At 36.0% G+C, this 17511-nt stretch overlaps 1 protein-coding gene across 2 annotated transcripts in view; it reads left to right on the top strand.

Annotated features, from left to right (window-relative positions):
* rapgef5b (Rap guanine nucleotide exchange factor (GEF) 5b) overlaps window positions 1-17511 on the top strand; it is a 71872-nt gene that overhangs the window by 33542 nt on the left and 20819 nt on the right. The window contains exons 10-11 of one of the 2 annotated variants that reach the window (XM_051866567.1): window positions 2802-2920; window positions 3559-3659. In XM_051866567.1, the coding sequence (XP_051722527.1) occupies window positions 2802-2920; window positions 3559-3659 (220 nt within the window). Of the gene's footprint in view, window positions 1-2801; window positions 2921-3501; window positions 3660-17511 lie in introns of both variants that reach the window. The other variant, XM_051866569.1, reaches the window with a different exon arrangement.

The raw sequence follows: 17511 nt of genomic DNA, 5'->3' as shown, positions 1-17511 counted from the left end.
CCTTTGACCAGAACGCAATGATGCAATGACGAACGTGGAGGAGAGAGCAAAGCAAAACACTGATCACAAATTAGAAGTCTGAAACGAGAAATTTTAAAGAGAAATGTCGGAGGATTTCGATATAAGAGAAGAGGAGCTTGAGTTTGTTGCCCAGCCATTTTTGTTTGAACTGTGAGAAGCTTACGATACTCCTACATCCTGCGTCATACATCGCGTCAGAGGATTACTCATTTGGCGCAAGTCAACTTGCGCATTCTGTGTGCGGTCGTCCACCGGAAGCTCGTTATTCTGTTACTCGTTAAAGTTTTATATATGGATATTTTTCTTACAAAAACACATCCCTTCGCTTCAAAAGGCCTTTATTAACCCCCTGGAGCTGTATGGATTACTTTTTTTTTATGAATGGATGCATTTTTTCTGTCTTCAGAATCTGAGTTACCATTCACAACCACTATAAACCTTGGAGGACTAAGGATATTTTTAAATATATCTCGGATTGTGTTCGTCTGAAAGAAGATTGTCATATAAACCTAGGATGGCTTGAGGGTGAGTAAATCATGGGATAATTTTCATTTTTGGGTGAACTATCCCTTTAATGCTACTAAATAGCACATTTCGATCCTGTGTAATGTTCCTCTGTCAGCGTTCAAGTCCCCCCCAAGTCTGGATATGTAGGCAGGACTTGTCTACCGTAAGCTGCCATTAATGGAGCTTTTTGCCAGTCCAAAGCCAAGCAGAAACTTCTGCCTGGGGAGATGAATCTGAGATTGTGGCTTTTTAAATGCAGTTTGTGCTGATCGTCATGGGAGTGTGTGGGGGTTGCGGTGTGCATACATGCATCCATGTGTGTGTGCGTGCAAGATCATTGAAGGTCTTTCAGTGCTTCAGTGCAATGGGCAATTAGAGCAGAAAAGTGCTGGTCCTTCTAGCCTGTCTGCCTGCCTAATTACGGCCGCAGACACGCGCCGCATTGACTGATGTGCTGTTTGCTGTAGTCTGAGGACAGAGAGAATGAAAATCAGCTCATTAAAACATGCGCACACACACACGCACACAAACGCTGCATGATCTATCCATTAATTACACTGCTAACTTGAAATGCACTTCTCTTAGTGTATCACTGTAATGAGGATGTTTTTCGAAGAGTGACGGTAAGATCCCGGTCCGTATGCTGTTGACAGAGGCATTATGGAAGGCGTGAGATGCTCACACCCATATTTACACACATTTACTAGTGAGTCACACAGTTCACATGCTGGCTAAACAGACCCTTTACTGGAGTTCAGAGTCCAGAGCTGTATTCATATCAGAACGTAATTAGATACAAACTCTAAAACTTTCTTTCCATTTCAGACAGTACATGAGGGTCTTCCATAGCTGGTTTAGTCTACACTAGTTTGAGCACCAGAGTGTATAAGACTTAATTAGCCATTTTGTAATGCAGAATATACAGCATTGCATACAGCAACGGTTGGTGAGATGTTTGTGTCACTGATATAGTGAATTGTGTTTGTAAATATAGGTTGAGTTTTAGGGGTGTATGGGATGGATTGAGTGCTTTGTTCTCAGTGTGTGTGTGTGTGTTTCAGCATGTTCAGAGATCTGTGCAAGATTGATAACACACACAGGGCAAAGTGACAGGGCTTTTACAGGACAATAGCAGTGATATGTTGCTTCAAAGCACCATTTCTTCATGCGCACACACACAAACACACTGGATACCTATATACACTTCCACATATACAATGGTCACAAAAAGTATTTGAAACTAAAGCCACAGTTAAAGTTTCATGGGTCCAAATGTATATATTTTTGCATTAAGAATATTTTTGAATTAAGACTATTTACCAGCCATCCATAAATACTAGGGCTGGGACAATACATCGATTATACATTTTTGATTCGCGATACAATGATTTTGGGCTAGTTTTGGGCTAGTTTTGAGTAGCAATTGTGCGGGTTTTGCTGTGAATATATGTGTATATGTGTATATAAACAAATTAGTGCAGGTCGCAGTTTGGACCCTGATTGAAAATTTCCAAGCAAGTTGGACAACCAAAAAATTTTCAAATCTTAATTTTTATTTTTAATAGTATGTCTTTATTTGTAATATGTTTTTAAAATTGTTTTGTAAAATATTTTGCTTGAAAATATGTTTGTGCTATCTTTCTGTTTTATTTTTATTTTCTAATGCAATGATATTCATATATTTTTTTAGTTTGACTTAAAGGTATAGTCCTCCGCAAAATTAAAATTCTCCATATTGTTTCAAACACGTATGCATTTCTTTCTTTCACTGGACACAAAGAAACTGTTTAGTTACCAACATTCTTCAAAATATCTTTTTGTGTTCCACAGAAGAAAGAAAGTGAATATGAGTGAATGATGACATAATTTTCTTTTTTTTTGCGTGGACTATCTCTGTGTTCAGATGTTTTCATTATACATACATGTATGTACTGTATAAATATATATTCAGCCAACAAACCAGCTCAGCACACATACTATTTCAGCATAGTCTGATTGCAATTCATGATTACGCAATATCAAATAACTAAATTAGTTGAATTAATTCACCTTTCTAACGAGCAAATGATTAAAATATAAATGCAGCCTTGCGCTGAGCAGTGTTACAGTAGCATTGTGTTGGGTCACGATAAAACGAACCCATTGAACGGCGCCATTTGATGTGGGATGTTTAATTTAAAACTGTATTGTGATGGAAATCAGGGGGAGCGAGACAGACAGGGACGGGAAGACAGGGAATCTCCTTGGTGATAATGTAACCCCTCCCCCCGCAGCCCCCCAGTGACGCAGCAGTCCGTGTGTGTGAGAGAGAGCGGAGCCACGAGGTCCTGCTGCCTCAGAGGACGACGTCACCGAGAGCTCCCTCCTCCTCCTCCTGCTCCTGGATCGGGAGGTAAGCAGCCACACGCCCGCTCTCACATGCGAGCGGAGCTTGAGAGTGCGCACTCTCTCTTTCTCTCTCTCTCTCTCTCATTTCTCACTCTTGTCATTCCGTCTTGAATGTAATCTGTCCAGCCCTGCCTCTTTGTCACTTTATTTTTATCTCTCATCTCCCTGAAGTCTTTCTCTAACGCGCTTAATCATACACACACACTCGTCCGAGGATGTGCTGCATTGGCGTGCGCTCTTTCCTATGGAGCCGTTTGGCTTCTGAGGGATCTTAAACCAGAAGCTCCAGAGCACAGAGAGGGGGGCGTCAGGCTGTTGACTCCTCAATTCCTCTAGGTCAATGTGGTAAGTCGGTGCCGATGTCGACATGGGCAGCAGGCGTGCAGTGGCCCCGGACCCGCGCCTGGATGACAGGTTGATGCCGGCCGCTCTGGTGGAACAGGAGGAAGATGCGGATGAGGACGAGTCCTCCGATACCAGCAGCACAGACCGAGCTACCGTGCCCACATTTGACGTGCCGTATTTCCGTTACATTGATGAGGAGGGCACGGAGGAAGAGGGCGAGGAGGAAGGCTGGTGCAGCAGTCGCTCCCTGTCCTCCATCGAAGAGGAAGACTCCAGTGACTCTTCTGTCTCCCACAGGTACGCTGCTGTGCCTGCCACCCCTGAAAAGGTTTTGGAGCATCTGCTGGGCCACCTGAGGCTGGACGAGGAGCAAAAGAGCCCCCAGAGCAGAGAGACAGGTGAGTCGTCACCTTTCACCTCAGCCGTGTCCCATATATACACTCAGATGTGTTCTGCAGACTTTCTCAACTGATTTGGGGCAAAATCTAACAAGTGTTTTTGATTATGTGGAGATCTGCAGGCTTGTATTTCATATTTCATATAACTTATAACTTTGATTTTAAAGTGATTTTCTTTTTTTTTTTTTTTCCACTATAGAAGTTTGAAACAGGGTTGTTTAATTTTAAAACTATTAAAATTGTTTTATTCATTGAAAAAAGCTAAAAACAAAATATAAATATTGAACAATTTAAACTAAAAAAAAAAAAAAGAAATATTGCCTTGACAACATTAATAAAACTAAAATTACTAAAACTAAAATTAAAATAAAATAAAGCTAAAAAAAAACAAAAAACTAATAGAAATGACAAAGGTCATTTATTGATATTTTATTCAAAATATCAATAAATGCTATTATAGTAATTGTAAATAACAGTAAAATAACACTGGTCTGAAATTTGATCATCTTAAACATGATCATCCCATCTCTTAAAGGGATAGTTCACCCAAAATTGAAAATTCACACCCTTGTTTTAGTCCAAACCTTCCATTCTGCGATGGAGAACACACAAAAATATATTTTAAAAAATGTCTTTTTTTTTTTTTTTTCTCTCCATACAGTTAAAGTCAATGGTGTCCAATGTCTTTTGTGCAAAAACAGTTGAAACATTCTTCATAATATCTTCTTTTGTGTTCCACAAAACAAAGAACAGGTTTGGAAGTTTCATGTTTGGTGAACTATCACTTTAAGAGAATGGATGATCATATTTTAGGAATAGTAGACCTGAATCTAGTACCTGGACTATCCAAAATCAGCTGCAAGTCTGAAAAACCTTCTAAAAATAAAGAAAATACCCCCCCTTTATTTATATATATATATATATATATATATATATATATATATATATATATATATATATATATATATATATATCAACATTGTCACCTGCAATTCCAAAAATGTTGTGGCATGTACTGCAGTGAATGTTCTGCTTCTGTTTTTGTGTAAATGATGTGATAGTAGTGATCTACCTTTAGCTGACTGCTTGACTATATTCTAGCCTGCTGGTACTGAGTTATTATCTCCTGCTGGCTTCAATGCCCTCCCGTCATGGATGGCATGCTGCACTCCATGTTTAGCTGGCAACAGTGGTTGAAAGGGAGAAAGGCAGATTGTGGGGTAGTTTCATCTATTAATTTATCATTTAAATATGTTAAATGCTTGAATGATTATAGCAAAGTCGTACTGTATCTGGGTCATATGAGGTAAAACTATTAATGCATGGATCCTTTTTGCAGACATACAAAGAGAGGTTATAGATATTCTGCCTGCCAGGCTCAAGTGGTTCTTGGTTTTCCAGCAGGAATGTTTGTAGTAAAAAGTATTGATTTAGATTCTCCATAGGGAACAGAACATCTCTGTAGCCCTAAAGCCATTAGGTCCGGGTCAAATCTGGAGTGAAACTGGGATTTGTGATGCTTGTAAAGCACAGTTATGATTTGAAGCTGGACAAAGAAACAAATAAAATTTCAGTCCATTTTAAGTTGTTTGAATACACTCTGCTTTGAATTGCTGAAGTATTAGATACAAAGCTTCTCAGACTAGATTAGAGGAATGAGTAAGTGTTCTTTCCCATTAGAAAAAGCCTGACTCTGCGGTGGCTGTTCCCCCTCCCTCTGCATTGTGAGCCAGTCCAGCGGAGTGAGTTCTAACCTCATTAAAGACATTGATAGCTAATCGCTATAGTTCAGCTCACTTCTCTGTTGTGCGCACAGAGTCTGTCTGTTTAAATCCTGCACTGCTGCAGTTCTTCTGTCTGCTTTCAGTGCAATTCCAGAACCCTCTTCCATTGCTGATCAGAGGAAAAGATGCCAGTTAGACAAGCACACCACTTATACTCTTATTAATTAACAAAAAGAGTACATGTGGAGTGTAAATACATTTAAAGAGACAGTTCATCCAAAAATGAAAATTCAATTTAGATACTTTTTTTGTTCTGAAAATTCTTATTTACTCATGCTCAGGTTGTTCCAAACCTGTATGGCTGATTTTGGTCTGTGGAACACAAAAGGAAGTGCTTTCCATTCCAAACTCTCTCTTTCATATAATGCAAGTGGATGGGGACTGGAGATTTTAAGCTCCAAGAACAATATAAATGGACCATAGAAGTAGTCAATATTAGGGCTGCACGATATTGGAAAAAACTGACATTGCAGTATTTTGTTTTTCTGCGATATACAGTCAAACCAAAAATTATTCAGACATTTTTGATATTTTTGATACATTTTTACTAGTGGGTGCAGGACACTATACAGTAGTTAATTTATGTAAGTAAGGATAGCAAAATAAAGTAAACTGTGACATATTATACCCAAAAATTCCTCATACAGTGGACTACCAGTAAAATTGATGTGTTATTTGACATAATTAAGATTATTTTTTTCTGACACAGTTTAACTCTGAGATCTTGTCATATTTTATTCCCTGTTTTCTAAACTATAGTGAATAAACTAAATTTTGGTTTGACTGTATATTGCGATATGAAAAAAAATTCACCAGATGACTTGTATAGCTCTATTTAGAAAGAATTAATCATTCTAGCACGATTAGGGTGGTTTTGTAGGTGAGTAAATACACATTGAAAATAATTTACAATAAATTACAATATTACGAGGATACTCTTATGTTTTATGTGCATTTCGACAATTTTTTTTACATGTATGTGTTTGTTCAGGAACAAATAGACGCAGAAGAGAACGGCATTCGATGTTCATGTGCATCTGTGTGTGTGTGTGCGCGCTTAAAACAGCCGCACATTCAGAATTGAGTCCTCTTTTGTGTCTTTGTGTGCTCAGTTGGTTTAAAATTGCTTGAATGTTTAAACTGACAGGACCTAAAACACGTTCAAATGATAAACTTTCATCGTATGATGGTCAAACTTTGCAATCCGAGAATCACATGTGTTTTGAACCGTGGTGTCTGGTCCATACGGATTAACGATCCCTATACTTGACATTGCAAGTCCTGCGATGTGACTGTCGCAAATGCGCACATCGCGATTTCGATGCTAAAACGATATATCGTGCCCTAGTCAATATGACTTTTGTGCTGTATTTCCAAGTCTTCTGAAAAACAGCCAGAAGTTGTTATTAACTGAAAGTCTTTACTTGAAAATCTTGCTTGACAACCGTAGTCCTCATTCACTTTCACTGTATGTAAAAGAGCAGCTTAAACGTTCTGCTAAATGTCTCCTTTTGTGTTCCATGGAACAAAGAAAGCCATAAAGATTCCTAAAGACGTAAATGATGATATGAATGAAATATTTGGTTAAAAGCTGTACTTTTTAAAAGCTTTAGTACAACTCTTATCATCAGCGTTCTATTATAAAAAACAAGAAGAAAAAAAATTGTCAGGGTAAACAGTGATATATTGGTGAGAGAAAAGGTCGCCATGATCTATGAACTGTCAGATGAAGTGACTTCACTCCTAACTGCATGGTAAGCTCTATTCTACTGGGAGGGTTTTGTCCACACTCAAAATTTATTATGGTATGACAGATAATAAATGAGATTTTTTTTTTTTTGACAACAATTTTTGAAATGCATCCATAATTGCATTAGCTCAGACTGCCCGGTGATCCATACATAGTTTATCTAAGGCATTGCATGTGTCTGTCTATGTGTATATATCTGTGTATTGGTATAAATTGTGTGTTCTTGTGAACAGAGAGAGACAAAGAAAGAATCAGACAGACAGAAGGAGGCAGAGATTCCCAGAGGACAGGTCTCAGGGGACATGGAGCTTGCCGGTGTATTATTTGGGATTGTCATGCTTGCAGACCCCTCACATGTGTAGGGAGTTTGATAGGGCTGTATTGATTTCATACGGCTTCTGAAGTATCCATCAGCTGATCCCAAATGAATTCCGTGTTTACATCCTGCAGGACAGGCAGCTTCTGCACACAAAGGGATTTAAATGTTTGTAGTTTAACGTATGAAGCCGAAGGGAAGCGTGCAGTTAAAGTATTGATTCGCTTATGGAGAGCAGAGGTTGTTTTATTGTTTTTCCAAATAAAAGGTATCTAGCCAACTGTATCTCTCTACAGAGCTGAAGCTCTTGGCATTTCTTAATGCTAATAAATACAGAAACAAGATGATGTGCAATGAAAGAAAGAGTATAAATAACTTGGTAGTGGTTTGGTACTTTGTTTGCCTGTGATTCAATGCTTTTGTTTATAAAAAAATTATTTTATGGTCAAACATGCAAGAAATGTTACAATTTTACAACAGGGATTCATTCAGAATAGTCTGTCTTTGTAATATCAAGTTATTTCTGCATTCAGTCTGTGTGTTTGCATGAGGATTCCTGGCGATAGCAAAGAAACACATGGGTTGAGGAAGAAATCTAAACAATTCCATTGGCAATTCGGCTTTGATTATTATGGCGATAAAGTTTATTGATCCTCGAGCCAAGAGGGTATATTGGGTTATTGTATTTTTGAAATCTAGCATGTGTTCGATGAATGTAATGTTTCCTATGTGTCCAATACCAGGCATTTTCTCCAGTAATGAACATTTGAACATTTTCAATTTTCAGTGCTCTGCATTTAATACAGAAAAGTCCATTTACAGATCATTGATTTGGTGTATCGCACTGATAACAAATCTTATATGAACTGCAGGTAAAAATGCTTATAATGTTCATATACAGTCCTAAACAGAAGCTCATAGCATTCAGTGTTGTCTGAAAGTCTAAATCTAGAATAAAACCTGAAATTTTAAGACTTGCAAATGGGACATAAAGCTGTTATTAAAGCAAAATGATGTGCTATTAAAATTCTAAAATACACTACCATTCAAAAGTTTAGGGTCAGTAAGATTTTTATCTTATTTTTTTAATGAAAGAAAAGAATACTTTTTTCAGCTAGGACACATTAAATTGATCAGAAGTGACAGTAAAGACATTTATAATTTTACAAAAGAGTATTTCAAATAAATGCTGTTCTTTTCCATTTATCAAAAGATCCTGAAAAAATCTGTCACAAAAATCCACAAAAATATTAAGCAGCACAACTTTTTTCAATATTAATAATAATAATAAGAAATGTTTCTTGAGCACCAAATCAGCATATTAGAATGATTTCTGAAGGATCATGTGACACTGAAGACTGGAGTAATGATACTGAAAATTTCCCTTTGCCATTACAAGAATAAATGACATTTTAAAATGTTAAAATAGAAAAGTATTTTAAATTGTAATAATATTTCACAATATTACTGTTTACTGTATTTTTATCCAATAAATGCAGCCTTAGTGAGCGTAAGACACTTTCAAAAACATTAAAAAATTCCACAGACCACAAACTTCTAAACTGTATTAAAAAAAAAAAAAAAAATACAAAAAAAACAAATCCCATTGTTTTTACAAAAAATCCTGGCAGCTGTGGTTGCCAGAATAATTTTGTAAAAAATACAGAAAAAATGTAAACATATTTACAGAACAACCTGTAAATTTTATAGTATAAAACTGTAATTTACAAACAAGAACTTTTGCTACTAAATGCTACACACTGCTACTAAAATCTACTTTGTACCTTTAACATATATTGACAACTACCATAATACTGCAGGTGGTAAAAGAGGAAGCCACATGAAGAATCATGAAGAAGTTAATCATAAGCTTTTCCTCAAGCTGAATTATACTAGTAAACAGAAGGTGCACAGAGTCACACAAACAAAAAAACACCATCACGGTAACACACGACACTACTGGGAATGTCAGTTTACAGTTTTTCACTGTAAATTATAATTTGATTTGTTCTGTTGTACTTCTAAAAATTGTACATTTAACAGTAATTTACTGTAAAATTACATGAAATGTCCGGTTAGATCTTTTACAGTTTTTCCCTGTATACAATACAGGAACTTACTGTTAACCTATTAATGCTTTTTTTTCTCCATAGCATTTTACAATATTTTACAGTTAAAATTACACTAATTTTTACAGTATATAGTGTACATTCATATTTTATTTCATCTTCTCCCTCAAATTGTTGTGGTGATAATATAATTTGTAATTTACTTTACATTCAAAAGCAAAAACCTTTAGATCTACAGGTTGGCAACTGATCTTGAAGTAACATGTATTGTCCAGTGTTCTTTAACAATCCAGACCTCAGGCAATATTTAACAAATATGATAGAGAATGAGACCATGTGTTTCTGTAAGGGATGTGAATTGGTTTTGCTCTCCTGATCCAATATCTTCTATTTCTGCCTTAAATGAAGTCAATCACCTGAACAGCGCTCTGGTCGGATCTGTGTTCAAGGCCTGCTGAGGGTAATTGGCGAGCTCTGCTCAGTAAGCGATAATCAAACCCTGTCCACATGGTTAACGGAGAGACACTTGTGGGAATGGCTTCATTGATGATGATAACTTGGCACACACTAAAATTACTGAACACTCCCACACGAACCCTGAGCATAATGGGCCCGAAGCTGTCAGAGCTCATTATCCATGATTTATGCAAAATGGGAATAATTTGAGTAAAAACATCAAAAACATAACAAGGAGAGCGATTCTGTATGTGTGCTTTTCAAGAATGCTGATAAATTTGGTGCAAATGAGATGAAGTCAATCTCCCACACCCTCTCATTAACTGTAACAGTCTCATTTTCCTTTTTCTGCATGCTCGGGTTTCTTGTATGCATCTGTCAATATCATAAGCAGCTGACCGGGCCTGTGTTTGCAAGCCATGAACTGTGGTATCCCTCAGCTGTCCATCAAAGCATCAGACAGCAGCTCATTTGACCTCCAGGGTTTGCCGCTGACATTGAGGTGGTCATTAACTCTCAGCTTTTTCATATCATGTTTTCAAGTCAAGCTGACACACTCTGTCTGATCGTTCCTGCAGTGTGGGTGGAAGAGCTTGGAAGATGCAAGAGACACCGAGAATATAGTTAGACATATTTTTTCCACTGTGAGAGGAAAAGCAAAACATTGTTTCTGTCGTCGTTTAGCCAAGGTTTTCAAAAACATTTTTCTATATAATAAGAGTTTCCAGTATTCCAGGATGTCTCCGTATTTCCGTATTCATAATGATTGTAAATGGCATCTTCTCAGGAACGCATCTCCTGAAATGCATATGGGATGAAATTCATCATCAACATATTTTGGAATATAGCAATAAAGCTTTTTAGAAATTTTTAGAACTATTGTGACAATTTTCATGGCAATTAAAATTTTTTATATATAATATATATATATATATATATATATATATATATATATATGTCATACAGTTTTAATAATTTTGATTCACATATTTTTTTTTTTCATTTCAGACCAATAAAAATTAAAGGGATTACTGCAAATAATTCTAAATACAACAATATTATAAATATATCCCTATTTTTTGGTGTGTAATGAGAATGAGATTTATTTCGTGTGATGGTAATGAGAATGAGATGTATTTCATGTTATGGTAATGAGAATGAGATTTATTTCGTGTTACGGAAATGAGAATGACTTATTTCATGTTATGGTAATGAGAATGAGATGCATTTCATGTTACAGTAATAAGAATGGGATGTATTTCTTGTTACAGTAATGAAAATGAGATTTATTTTGTGTTACGGTAATGAGAATGAGATGTATTTCATGTGATGGTAATGAGAATGAGATTTATTTTGTGTTACGGTAATGAGAAAGAGATGTAATTTGTGTTACGGTAATGAGAATGAGATGTATTTCATGTTACGGTAATGAGAATGAGATGTATTTCATGTTACGGTAATGAGAATGAGATGTATTTTGTGTTATGGTAATGAGAATGAGATTTATTTCATGTTACGGTAATGAGAATGAGATGCATTTCATGTTATGGTAATGAGAATGAGATTTATTTCGTGTTACGGTAATGAGAATGAGATGCATTTCATGTTACGGTAATGGGAATGAGATGTATTTCATTTGATGGTACTGACAAAGAGATGCATTTCATGTTATGGTAATGAGAATGAGATTTATTTTATTTTATGTTATGGAAATGAGAATGAGATTTATTTCATGTTACAGTAATGGCAATGAGATTTTTCTATGTTACGGTAATGGGAAGGACATTTATTTCATGTTACAGTAATGGCAATGAGATTTTTCTATGTTACGGTAATGGGAAGGACATTTATTTTGTGTTATTGTAACGAGAAAGATTTATTTTGTGTTATTGTAATGAAAATGAGTTTTTTTTATGATACTGTAATGAGAATGAGATTTCTTTTTCCATGTGTGTTACGATAATGAGAATTTGGTGGGGAAATATGCTTTATAGTCATAAAAATAGTGTCAAAAGGCAAAAATCTTAAAGGTTATAAAATAGGGTTCATTTTATTTAAGCAAAATATAATTAATCATTTCTGTTTTTTATTATTTTGGTGGTGAAATATGGCCCAGACATGTTCTTCACAGGCTTTGTGAGAGTCAACTGTGACTTATCCCACTGCAGTCTTTATATCTTATAGAAATCTGATTCTAGATTCAGTCTACACTCTTAGTCAGTAGGTACAGTAGGTATTTTCCAGGAAAAGTGGAACATTGAGCTGCAGTAAAGCCCTTCATTTTTCAGATAATGAAAAATGCATCATCCTGTTTGGGTTGGACCAAAAAAAAAAAAATAAAGCTGGGGAAGTGAAGAACTGAAAAAGTGAAGAGCGAGTCGGGTTATCTGCTGCTGCAGAATAATGAGAGTTCTTGTGAAAGTCTCTCTGCAAATTAGTGTGTGTGTGTGTTGCGTGTAGCTGCTGATTGGATGATTAGATTTGGTTTAACTAGTTTAGCACCGTTTCAAGTGGCACAGCACAACATAAAGATGCACACTTGCAGTGTAGACAGTTTCAGTGATTGCAGTGGAACTGATCAAGCTCTATGTTCCTTCGCACGTTTGCTGTGTAACACTGTGTGAGTCTGGAGAGAATGTGTTTGGTGAGAGAGTGCAGCTTTGGATTGCCAAATTTCCAGGGTGTCATTTTGGCCTGTTTATAATTTAAACATCTCTGACTGCATCTGAATTCCTGTTCTTTCATAGTATGTACTAAAGAACAAACCCCTTGATTGTTGGAGAACATACTGCATGTTTGCAGGTGTAGTATAAGTACACAGAAATACTATTCGCCATGTTGGCATTGTTTTTTGTGTTCTTTGAAACACAATAACTGTGAAACCAATTTACTGCAAAGTATATTTTAACCATGAAGAGCAAAATGTTTTAGTACTTATAGCATGAACACTTTGAAAAAGCTGCCAGGGTCAGTTGTCATTTATTTTTCCATTTTTTGAATTTGACATCTTAAAGGGTGAGTTTACTCAAAAATGACAAATTCTGTCATGAATTACTCACCCTTATTCATCTTCAGATGAGAAGACACACATGAATATCTTTTTGATGAAATCTGAGAGCTTTTTGTCCCTACATAGACAGCTTACGGAATTGAAATGTTGATGCTTCATAAAGTTCATAAAAAGATTGTAAAAATAATCCATATGAATCGAGCGGTTTATTCCAAATTTCGATCGCTTTTTATGAAGAACAGATTCAATTTAGGCTTTTATTCACATATAAACATTGATCAGCTAACATAAACTGAAGCTCAACCGAACCTCTTGCGGAAGCTCAAACGTGCTGCATAACACGAGAATGAACCTCATTGGTTCTCGCACGTCAAGCAAACATGCTTGAGCTTACGTTTACCACAACTGATGTGTGAGTTGATGAATGTTTATATGCGAATAAAAGCCTAAATTCAATCTGTTCATCATATAAAGAGATCGAGTCTCTTCAGAAAATTTGGACTAAACCACTCGATTCATATGGATTAGTTTTACGATCTCTTCATGAACTTTTTGAAGCGTCAAAGTTTCAGTTGCGTAGGCTGTCAATGAAGGGACAGAAATCTCTCAGATTTCATCAAAAAGATCTTCATTTGTGTTCTGAAGATGAACGAAAGTCTTACAGGTTTGGAACGACATGAGGGTGAGTAATTAATGACCGAATTTTCATTTTTGGGTGAACTAACCCTTTAAGTGGTATTATGGGATAGCAAAGTGTCCAGTTTTGTACACACTATTTTGGTTGCTTTTTTTCTGAAACGAGGACGATTTCACAAGGCAATATTGGACCAAATTTAAGTCAAGTCACATGTGAGCAAACTGTACCTTCGTTGGTCAGAATGTCTAGTTTGTAGCATCATTTAATTTCAAAATGGAGGGACAACAACTCTAAAGGCCTGTTTACACTAAGACGAATATTCAGTGTGAAAATTTGGTGCAAACTGGTAATATTTTAATCAACGGATGTAATTAAAAGGCAGTATAGTTTGGGAAAAGCCAATATGGCAATTTACTAATGTAAGTTATGTGTAGTAAACGAAACCGTGCGATCTGCCCCATTAATTCACACTGAGACACACAAAACTTGCAGGATTCATATTTAAACAATCTTTTTGTGGTTTAATATTCACATGCACTATATCGCGATTAGAATAAAGAAACCTTACCATTCACAATCATCGGCTTGATCTAGTTGATCCTCAAAATGAAAGTCGTGCTCTTCCTCTGAGGTGTAAATTCTGCCAGAATTATTCCTCACTGCGTCTCAAAACGATGTACATGAATCTGACTAAGCTTGATGCATTTTTTCGAGCTTATTGGGGCTTTCACTCTCTGTTGCATAGATCACCTCAGAATTTTGTGTTTGAATGCTGCGCGCTCCGTGGGTGTGGCCTCATTAGTGGATAATGAGCTGACTCGCGAACGACTGACATCTCTCTCTTTTCAAACAGATTACACAAACAAAGACTATTTGTTTTTGATTTGACTTTTTTGTTTCTTTAGACATATGTCTCATGTTTGTGTGATTAGTATTCACTAAGTTACAGTTCATTTTCTGAGGACTATAAGAATGGACTTCATTGAGAAAGAGACTGCAGCATGTTAGTTTTCTTTAGTTTGCAAAAAGCACAACATTTTGTTTTTACTGTGAGTGTGTACACAAATAAAAGACATTACACAGTTTTTAATAATGTATAACTCTTGTTTGTATGACCAAAATTGATGGATTATTTTGAGTCTCTTTTGCACTGATAAGAAAAAAAAGCAAGCAAAGGCGCTGACGACTTTACCGACCCGTGAGTGTTCATGCATGTGCTCAGACTGATGCAAACATTTGCATGCTGACAATGCAAGCTATTTCTTTTATATTTATTTATTTATTTATTTGTTACAATTTTAGGGGGGAGGTCTAATCTTCATTTATCTTCGGAACACAAATTAAGATATTTTTGATGAAATCTGAGAGCTTTTTGGCCTCTGATAGACAGCAGCATTATTACCACTTTCAAGGCCCAGAAAGGTAGTAAAGACATCGTTAAAATAGTCCATGTGACTGCAGTGGTTCAACCTTAATGTTATGAAGTGATGAGAATACTTTTTGTGCGCAAAAAACAAACTAAAAAATAACGACTTTATTCAACAATTTATTTATTTGAACAAGCGGAAACAAACTTCCAACAGAAAACAGCCTCAGAAATTCAACACATGCAGTACGTCATCCAGTATCATGAATACTGTGTTATGGACGTCATACTCATTTCACATACTCTCTTTTTACAATCTGTCACTGTGATGGAAAGCACATTGCATATTCGGACATAGTGTCTCTCTATGTGAGTAAGTAAGCACTATTGGCAGCAGCGTGTACAGCTGCTAGCTGCAGATTACCATAATGATGCGAGCAGTTCAGTAGAGCAGAACGCACAAAGCTCAAGGAAGTAAGTGTGAAATTAAAGAAGAATTTACAACAGTGCCAGTGCAGCACACTCACACCGCAGCCTGCAGGAAGAGTGTCACTAATTGGATTTACAGCTTATGGAGGAATCCCTCTGTCACCATACACTGCTTCAGAAAACACTCAGCTCATTCATTATTCTCTCCCTTCCTCCCTCCGACCCCCCCTGCTTTGCTTTAGGTTGCATAAGTATAATTTAGTGGTAATTGGAATAAACATCAGAGTGCCTTAAAATCTGACTGTGAGAAATTGTTAGTCTGTTTATGCAGTTTGGCTCTATTTAATTACAGTTTCAGGGATCCTTAAGACCTACATTTATATTTACCGTTTACTTAGAATTAACACACAAAGCCACTAACGCTGTGTAGGTTACACTTTATTTTAAGGTGTCTGTGTTGCATTTAAGTATTGAGTAATAATAATTAACTACATGCACTTACTATAGAGTTATGTTTAGGATTATGGTTTGGTTTAGGGCTAGTTGCATGATGTAATTATACATAATTTACTGTTATTATTACTATAGTAACTACTGTACATGTAACACTGTAAAATAATGTGTTACCCAAAATCATTTTATGTGTTTTGTTTGTAGCACAGCAAATCAGCATATTAGAATGATTTCTGAAGGATCATGTGACGCTGAAATCTGGAGTAATGATGCCGAAAATTCAGCTTTGCCATCACAGAAATACAATATTTTAAAATAGAAAACTCTTCATTTAAATTGTAATAATATTTCTCAATATTTCTGGTTTTACTTCATTTGATGAAGCCTTAAACAAAAATTTTGAACGATATTGTAATTGAGAGGCACAATTACATAAGATATTAAGTCTTAAAAAGTTTATTTTACTTACACCAAAAGAATATGTGTGTATCTTCCAAAGGCTTACAAATAATTCATAATGGTTTGAGGGACAAATCTAATCAATTTCACTACTAGTTCGTTTTGGCGACAATGTTGATACTCTAGCCAAGAGGGTGGATTGGTTTATTGTATTTTTGCATTCAGGCATGTGTTCAGTGAATCTAATGTTTCCTCTTGTTCAGTGAATGTAATGTTTCCTTGTAATGTTTCCTCAAACCTGTATGAATTTCTTTCTTCTGTTGAACACAAAATAACTTATTTTGAAGAATGTCTGTAACCAAACAGTTGATGGGCCCCATTGACTTCCATAGTATTTTATGTCTATCCTTGTATTGTTCAACTGTTTGAGGTTGTTATGGGATTGAGAAAGTAAGTAAGCAATAAGGTACAAGAGGCTGTGCTGTATCGCGAATAAGTCATGGCTGAAGGGCGTTGCAATTCACGATACAGCACTAGCCTCGAGTACCTTATTGCTTTTATAAAACGGTTACCACACAATACAAATATTAAAGCCAAAAATATGTGTCAATGCAACTTTCATGAAGTAAAGTTTCACTAAAAGCCTTCCTTCCGCCGGAAAAAATAGTCCCTGACCGTGAACATCAACTTAAGTTACATTATTATGCCATTAGATGGCAGCAAAGACTGTCTTTATGAGTGTGTCAGTCAGTAGCGAAGACTTTTACATTGAAAAGACTGAATTGTTGTGAACACGGAACAAGACGCAACTGACAAATGCTTTGACCAGCACTGTCTGTCACGGGAAAACCCCTTAACTGATAAAAGGACAAGATAATACATCGGACATTTAAACAGATTTTTTATTATGAACATAGGACTGACCTGAAGGAAAATGCTAAATCTGAATCCAGGTAATAAACTCGCTCACTCGATCTCTTTCTCACAATACTCTTCTACATAATACAGTAAGCTTCAATGAATAATATCAACTGAGAACGTACAGTTTACGTTGCTAAGAATGGTTGCTAACCGTTTTATATTTAGTAATAAGTAATGCAATACTTTTTCGAGTGAGTAATTAGTACAGTAATCTAATTAGTTACTTTTTTAATAGTAACTTGCTCAACACTGCTGACAATAT

This window comes from Ctenopharyngodon idella, chromosome 16 (genome assembly GCF_019924925.1).
Source record: "Ctenopharyngodon idella isolate HZGC_01 chromosome 16, HZGC01, whole genome shotgun sequence".
Taxonomy (NCBI): domain Eukaryota; kingdom Metazoa; phylum Chordata; class Actinopteri; order Cypriniformes; family Xenocyprididae; genus Ctenopharyngodon; species Ctenopharyngodon idella.
Note: the sequence above shows the minus strand (reverse complement) of the source record. Positions and strands in the feature narration are given on the sequence as shown.